Source organism: Magallana gigas, chromosome 4 (genome assembly GCF_963853765.1).
Source record: "Magallana gigas chromosome 4, xbMagGiga1.1, whole genome shotgun sequence".
Classification (NCBI taxonomy): Eukaryota; Metazoa; Mollusca; class Bivalvia; order Ostreida; family Ostreidae; genus Magallana; species Magallana gigas.
This window is the reverse complement of record NC_088856.1, coordinates 40,626,647-40,635,152: the sequence shown is the minus strand read 5'-3', so window position 1 is coordinate 40,635,152 and position 8,506 is coordinate 40,626,647. Positions and strand designations below refer to the sequence as shown.

Genomic DNA, 8,506 nt, shown 5'->3' with positions numbered 1-8,506 from the left:
GTACACTACCACAGTGTTGTTGTTACATTGTCTCACAACATACACACAGTAATTAATTATTGTATGGATATGAAATGTTCATTGCAGATACTTGTAAACTTCCACAACAAAGCTTGTAGCATATCCCACGCAGAGATTGTTCTCATCATCCACACACACACTATAGGGATACTCTTGTTGCAGTGTGAGCAGTAGAGACAAGAACTGACCGTCCTGATCCAGAAGATGGACTGTGTCACTCCTAATATCACACACCATGATATGACCGAGTACATCAGTACATATTCCATCGGGATCAAACCTTGACCCCTGACCTGTGTAGGAGAACCTGTGTTGTCCTGATTTATCCACCACCACTACAGCATGTTTGGCAATGTCTGATACACAGACATCACCATTGATGTTTTCTGTGATGTAGTGTGGTGTACCATACAGTGCCTGTCCTTTGTTGTCTCTCTGTATATTCTGTATCTCTGTCCCTGTCTTGTTGTACCTGGTGACTTTACCCTCTGAGTCTCCATACTTCCTCATCCCCACCAGTAGGTCCCCGTTGATTTGGGAGGAGTGTATACTGATTGGATTCCAGTCTCCTGTTTCAATGAATTCAGTGATTGTATTATCAGTTGTTATCCTATTAATGACTTTATTTAGATTGTCTGTATAGATCAGATCCCCGTCCTGTGTGACTGTGTGGTAGCCTTCATCTCCACCACTAGTTTGTATCTTCTGTAGCTGATTCCCCTCTAGATCTGCTTGGACAAGGTTACCAAAATTACCACTGACCCAGAGCCTGACTGATTTACCCAGTGATATATGATATACATAATCAACACCTGGTACTGTGTACTCCCTGACCTTGGTGACAGAGGAAGACAGAGACAGTGTTTGTTTCACGTCAGATTTCTCACTGTCTTGTTTCCTCTGTTTCCCTGTAAGTTTCAACTGTTTCAAGGCAGTCTCCATGGGTTTTATTTTTCTGTTCTCTGGTTTAGTGTTAGGAATATTTAATCTACCCAGTAGTTTGGCAATATCTGCCTTGCTGTATTGACCAGCAGTAAATACTGGTAGGACTGGTTTGAATGTTTCTTGTATGGGTTGTATCATCAGGTTTTCTGATTTGAGAGCAAATGTTAAATTTTCAATATCTGAAGGAGATAGGTAGCTATATAATGTTTTGATCAAATCATTAAGATAGTTGATGTAAGCATCCATTGTTTTATTTTGACCGCTTAAAGTTTCTAATAATGACTGTTCTATTTTGTCAACATGTTTTATTTTATCTGATGTGACTGTGTCTACCAGCTTTTTCACAGACTCAGCTTCAGCCTTCATAGATGTTCTTATATCTTTCATGATCTTTTTAATTTCTGTGACATCTCCAACAATTTCCTTTTTCAAATCTTGAGAAGTAGGCTCAAAATAGCTTCGAATTTTGGTAATTTCTACATGACAAAGCGAACATTTTTCAGCAAAAACAATTTCTAGGTCGGTAAACAAATGACCGCGATGTTCTTTTGTGGCTGTGCATTTAGAACAAATGGGAATCTGGCATTCCTCACAGAGAAGATCTATGTCTTTTGTTGGGTGGATCATGCATTTCTCTACAGGAAGTTTACGTTTGCGTTGTTTATAAGGGACAACTTCATGGTTCTTGGTTTTCTTATTCTTCTGATGTTCATCTCTGCATTGTTCACACAATGGTTGGTGACAGTCATTGCAGTAAAACTGGCAGTTCTTCTCACAGTCTTCAGTGCCACACACCAAATAATGCTGGGCGTCGGGTGGTTCTAGGGATTTAGATATTTCCATCTGAAATAAGAAAATTTGAATAGAGGTATATCAAATTTAGTAAGGTTATCATTAGCTTTCATTTACAAATCATCTTTTACTTATAAATACAATGCAACAGTGTAGATACTCAACCTAGGTATAAGGTATAGGCATCGTAACCGGGGGGGGGGGGGTGTTAACCCCCCCCCCCCTCCCCCTTTATTTGCAAATTTATACATAACTATATTCAAAGATCAGTCTAGCCCCCCCCCCCCCACACACACACATTCAATTTGCTTTCGACGCTATACGAATATTTGTAAACAAACATTTTGGCCGATTAGGCTTTGTTTACACCAGTAACGGTACAGTTATAGAATGACACATTTCTTTACAGATGCCAAAGGATCGGAATAAATTAATTGGAAAACTTCACAGAGTCTCGAAATATAGTCACTACTTTCGGTTCAATAATAAGGACAAGCATTTCACTGTTTAATATATATTATTATCCATTGTTGACTTATCTATCTTGATTATGAATTTGAATTATATGTCAAATGCTGCACCGTCATGAGATATAAAAGATATTTAAAATTTTAGACAAAACTATTCTTATTACATATGTAACTTACCACTTGAGTTCTGAATCAAGGTAACGCCCTAAGATCAGAGCGAGAGAAAACGAGACTTGTGTAATTTACTTCCTGGTTATAGAGCCAAAATTAGATTTAAATCTCCTGGTGTTCTACTGGATGTTCAAAGCACGTATACAAATTAAAGACGTATAATGTGTAACTGATAATAAGAACAATCTGTTAACATTTATATTGCCTATGAACTAAGAATCAGTCTATGATTTACGACGATTATAATGTTACAGTATGGGTTTTTAGTAAAACCATTGCTCAAGTACTCAAGGTAAAATGAAAGTAGAAAAGCAGAAAAAGGCCAGTGCGAAAAGATCATTTATAACGCCTGCGAAGTTTAAACACTGTCAGAATGCATTTATGTAAAACAAATTGATGAATGAGCTTTTCCTCGCCCAGGTCGGGGTTTGAACTCCATCCTTGCAGACTCAATCTCCTCGCAGTGAGCGACCATAGCGGCGACCACGCGGCAATCTATACACAGGCACGTAGTATTAGCCCCACCCCCCCCCAAACTTTTTTGCGCAGCAGGCACGTAGTATTGGGGCCCCTCCCCCACTTTTTGAGCCGCAAAGATTTTTCTTGAATTTACATACAAAAAATTGAATTAACATGGAGTTGTCATTCCCCCACTTTGATGGAACCATATAAAAATTGAAGTGATCAATGAAATTGAAGTTAAAGGTATACTTCTCCCTAGTGACATCCTGCTTATCAAATTATAACTTTTATACGTAGCTCATACCATGCTGTGTGCTGTGTGAATAAAGAAAAATCCTTGTATTTTTTTTTTTTTTGGCGTTTTGTCTATATTTCTTTTAATGAGGTTTGCATGGGGCACTGGTTGATAGAAATGTGGATAAAAGTATATTATAATCGAAATACTTTCACCAGTTTAGAATTTTCAATTGTTACAGTATTTGACCAAAAAATACGTTTAAAAAGTTTTTGGAAAGGTAAAAACTATAAAAGCCCCAGCGATATTCGAACACATGACTAAAATATTTATGAAACTATACTTGATTTTTTTGGGGTTTTTTTCGATATGAAGTACGTCACAATATGGAGGTGTCCCATACAACGTTTACTTGCTCCAATGAGCCGGTAGATGTTCATATTGAAAGAGCTGTAAAGAATTAGACCAATGTCATATATAGTGTTCAAATTGGTACTTTTTGACGATTGGCTTGAAATGTGCTCCGTTAATATTTCAAAATAAACAACTATACTTAGCCTACGATGCTTCATACGATAAATATTATCAATATTCGCGACAGACAGTCGTTATATACTTAGGTATCATTTATTTAAAATCGATAGGTCCAAAAGTTTGTGGAGTGCAGTTTTTTTTTAAAGGTACGTTAGAATATTATTGCGTATATATTCGTTTTGGCGTCTAGATCTAATGAAGAAAGAGCGTGTTTCATAATTCGTCAGGTATTTTTTTTTTATATGTAATATTTGTAAATCCAAGAACATTTAGCTCCCGGGCCGCGAATTTTAACCATTTCACAGTATCCGCAGACATCGCAAATATGTGTCGAAAGCAATAGAAATATGTTGGTTTAGAGTGAAAATTCAGGGGCGGATCCAGGATTTGAAGGGGCGCCAGTTTTAGGCAGGGGGGTCTGGGCAAAGCCCTGGTGAGGGCCCAGAGTGCAAAGCCCCCTGAGACTCCTGGATTCTCGAGATTTTGTACGGTACAAATTAAGTCTTCAGATTTCGACTTTTGTAATATTTCTTCTCGTGATTATACTCAAAAGTAATACAATTATTTATAATCTTTAAGGGTTTGTAGATTTACGACCTGCAGTTATCCCATCAAAACCGAGACATATTAATTACTGTTATTTTTATGGTGGCACAGGGGGCAAAGCCCCCGGAAGCTCATCGATTCTATAGATTTTTTAAGGGTTAAAATGAGGTTTTACAATAAAGACTTTCGTTGGTTTGTGATTATACTTAAAAGTAATAAAACTATTTTCAATTTTTAATTTTTTTTTTGTAGATTTGAGATCTGCAGTAATCCCATCAAAACCCTCTGCCTTGCAGAAATATGAGAATTTTTCTTACTAATGGCTGTATATTAATCAGTAAATAAAAAAAAATCAAGATCAATGGCCGATGTAAGTGAAAAGATAAAACATCTAAAGATAACCATACCAGCCTGTATTGTAAAGTAAACATGTTATAGTACAGGCACGTAGCATCGTTTTTTAAATGGGGGGGGGGGGGGGGAGGGGGCAAAAAAAAGGTTACTTTCAAAAATTCTAAAAATCCTAATCCGTGGGAGGGAGGAGAAAGTATACCTTGAACTTCAATTTCACTGTTTTTTTCCTTATTTTCATTTCAATTTTACATTGGTCCCATAAAAGTGTGTGTGTGTGTGTGTGTGGGGGGGGGGGGGGGGGGCACGGCCGGGGGGGGGGGGGGCAACTCCATGTTCATTCATTTTTTTCCTTCAGAAAAATCTTTGTGGTCCCCCTAATGGTACGTGCCTGTAGTATAATCAATTACATATATTTGAGGTAAGTGACTGGTCACATTTGATAGAGCGTAACAAAGTTGGGCTTTCTAGGTTCTACATTACACCTTTAAACACACGGATGTTGTTCATACAAAACAGTTGAAATTAGTCTAAAGTATAGAAATCCCTTAAGTTTTTAAAGATTTGATCATTAAAACTCACAATTGGATATTTAATTTTTGCCAGAACGAGTATGATTTAACTTTATTTTGACAAGGGGCGCCAGCGCCGAGGGCGCTCCCTTGAATCCGCCAAAGAAAATAGCTCTGTAATGGGACCATGTTAATTAATTTGTAAATGAATACCGGTACATACAAATGACAACTGGAAAGTTAAATCCGAAAGTTTTATGAACTTTATCTTTTATGCTGTGAAATGTTTTCTTGGAAAGAGAAGAAAAACCAATGAATGTTGTTAAATATTTTTATTTAAATATTAAAAAGCTTAATTTCTCCTCCTGCAGCACCCAAAACAGCAAGCTAGAAGTCGCCTGAAGATGTTTTGCTGAAATAGAAAACGAAAACATATTGGGGATATTTTTTCACGAGGTGTAGCTATTAAGAATTTTATTTTCAGCAAACTTTTTTTTTAAAAATATGAGAAGCTGAAGTGTAACAAGCATGCATTTTAATATTGACTTATCGATTCTATATGAAGCAACACATTACAATGCACGTGTATAATCATATACATGTAATTAAAAGTTTGAAGCTATTCATTCTCGTTTATTGCACATGGTTTTAGGTTCATTGACTTATTCGGCCATCTCAGATACATGTACATGTATATCGATGAATTTTTGGCAAATTATTTCACAATTACGTGTATAGTTACAAATAGCTGAAGGGTTTAAGTTCCCGGTCTGAAAAAAATTCGGTTGGACGACTTTGGAGATTTTTTTCAGAGCTGCAGCTACACTATAGCTTATAGCATGTGGATAAAAGTCAAAAACTATTTTTCTTAAGTGTGTTAGCATTAGCTATGGATATTTTCATGTAGTAGCTCTGATTTACTTTTTAACATTAGAATTTAATAAATATTATCCTTTGTTGAGTTTAATTTCCTTCTCACCTTCTTTGAGGACCTTAGTGGAGTTACCACGGCCGCTGAGTATGCAGACTGTATCGCCATCTTGGACATCCTTCTGGCCTTAAAAACAAAATGGTTCATATCAATAACTACTGAACACATCGGGATTTATCGATTCATTGAATATTTATAATATCATGTTGTATATGTTGTATATTTTAAGTTTACATGGTGAAAGGAAATACAAAATTGACACATTGATAATTAATTGTATTTACTCCTAACTGGTAAATCCGAAATTTACAACGAGATAATTATCTCAGAAATACGTCGGTTTATATACATGTACGCATATACATTATAATCACCTCTAACGTTATTCGCTCCTCAGCCAGAACTGTTCTGATGGTCAGCTCTGACAATGCTCGTGCCTAGAGAGAACATGTATATATAGAAATATATAGATATATAATATTAAAACAATTTTACTAGATTTATCTGTATTTTGGATAAATTTCAACAAAAGGTGGGTAACATTTTATTAAGTACCTCTTCTCTCAAAAGTATTTCCCCCGATACTGCACAAAGTCTGGACAGGGCCTGTAAAACAGGTGATATGAATTATTAAATGTTCAAATTTGTTGTGATATTTATAACAAGTAAAGGTTGCTGAGAATGTTTACAAAATCGAAATATTGATGAAACAATAACATGATTAAAATATAATTAATCTGATTACAGTTAATCATGACCATACCGCCTGGTCCAGTTCTTTGTTGTTTTCTTCCTTGTGGTCATCAATGTCATGGTCCAACATCATCGATATCATCGAACATTTGTTAGCCTAAAAAAAACCAGGAGCACTTTTTTAAAAGAGCTCTCTCTCTCTCTCTCTCTCTCTCTCTCTCTCTCTCTCTCTCTCTCTCTCTGCATAAAAGCCTAGCATAATGCCCTATAAAGTAAACAGTCTGCATTTTTGCAAAATTGCGGGTTCAGTGTAAGAACCACCCAACACAATTATTTTTGAATCTAGTAACATTAAGTCATGCATACCAATGATTCTCTCCGTATGGTCGATGTAAACGAGGGACCCGGTATCTCCAAATCACCGGTCTGTTGAAATTTATAACATTAGAATTTACGTAAATAGAGTAAAAAAAAAACAATAATATAAAAAATGCAATAATTCAACGTATTAATATAATTGACAATTCAACAAAACGATATCTTTATACATGTAATTACCTCGGGTTTGGAATCGTTCTCTATATGTTCACAGGCTGCTTCTGTTTGCATAAGTCCGAGTGCCTCTGTGTCAATTTTCGGAGGCATGTCCTGTGTCCCTAGGAACTCGGTTTTTAGCTCTTGGAACAGGTGAGGTGCCCCTGTGGGCATGTGCTGGGCCCCTGTGGGCATGTGCTGGGCCGCTGTGGGCACGAGCCGTCCCTCTTCTGTGGGTGCGTGGTGTGCCTCTGTGGGCACGTGCTGTGCCTCCTTGGACATGGAATGTGCCTCTGTGGACACATGTTGTGCCTCTTTGGGCTCGACCTGGGTCCCTGTAGGCAGGGTCTCCTGTGGCAAGGTTTGCCTCTCCAAGAATTCGCTGAGGGCCTCTGTGGACCCCTGTGGGTCATCAACGGTTTTGTTCATCTCTATTGTTACTGTGAACAAAATTTCATGAAAAGATTTTTTGATAAAACAAATTGCATTTGAAATTGACATGGAAATAGAAATAACACGGAATTCGGCAATAATCACGGCATTGTTTAGTGCAGTTATTCATATTATATAAATTTATTACATTGTATGTAATACATGTATATTTTGTATCACATATTTAATTAGAATTTTTAATTATCATAAGTATAAAAGTATTCGTGCGAACATACTTGTAACAATTAATTATTACAATTTATTTATTAATAATACTTTATTCCTTGTATTATATAATATAGATAAATGCCACATGATTATGATTTTTAGAAGTTATGGATCTTCATTTGGAAGGTATTCGATATTATATAAACTGTATATACATACCTGCTAAGAAAATATTCCGAAGCTTTCACAACTTTGCTGATGAAATTGTTGATCTCTATTCTATCAAATATTGAAAGAAAGAAAAACAATTAAATAAAAATGAAAGGATGATATTTCACCATGGAATACACTTACAATTATAAATCTAGTATATTAAATTGGTTAAGAATTAAATTATATATCAGACTGAGTTAACTCTCAATTTCTTCAAAGATTAATAAACATTTTTTGTGTGCGAAAGAAGGAAATATATAATACCTACCGCAAATGGAACAAGAATCAGCAATAAGCTAGGTGCCTATTATGACGTCATTGCTTAGTGATGCGTCACGTGTCTCACAATTAAAAGGACGGTAACTCTAACATGAACCTATTATCGATTATTTCCCTTCCTAAATATTGATTTTCCCCGTATCCTTTTTTAACTAATGTAGAAGGAGTTATATAATTGGATTCGAATAAAATCAAACGATTTTTTAACCTGTCAATA

General features: G+C 36.0%; 2 protein-coding genes across 2 annotated transcripts; both read right to left on the bottom strand.

The window, feature by feature from the left end:
- Positions 1-2,539, bottom strand: LOC136274792 (E3 ubiquitin-protein ligase TRIM71-like). Its single transcript, XM_066082435.1, has 2 exons — positions 2,406-2,539; positions 1-1,809 (listed from the first exon to the last, which is right to left on the bottom strand). The coding sequence occupies exon 2, from the start codon at positions 1,807-1,809 to the stop codon at positions 79-81; it is 1,731 nt and encodes a 576-aa protein (XP_065938507.1). The 5' UTR covers positions 2,406-2,539; the 3' UTR covers positions 1-78.
- Positions 2,540-5,352: 2,813 nt separating this feature from the next.
- LOC105347617 (uncharacterized) lies at positions 5,353-8,345 on the bottom strand. The gene is made up of 9 exons (XM_066082453.1): positions 8,279-8,345; positions 8,017-8,076; positions 7,222-7,637; positions 7,030-7,089; positions 6,734-6,820; positions 6,526-6,576; positions 6,345-6,407; positions 6,019-6,096; positions 5,353-5,451 (listed from the first exon to the last, which is right to left on the bottom strand). Exons 3-9 carry the CDS (start codon positions 7,624-7,626, stop codon positions 5,392-5,394), a joined length of 804 nt encoding a protein of 267 aa, XP_065938525.1. The 5' UTR covers positions 7,627-7,637; positions 8,017-8,076; positions 8,279-8,345; the 3' UTR covers positions 5,353-5,391.
- Between the last annotated feature and the right edge of the window lie 161 nt (positions 8,346-8,506).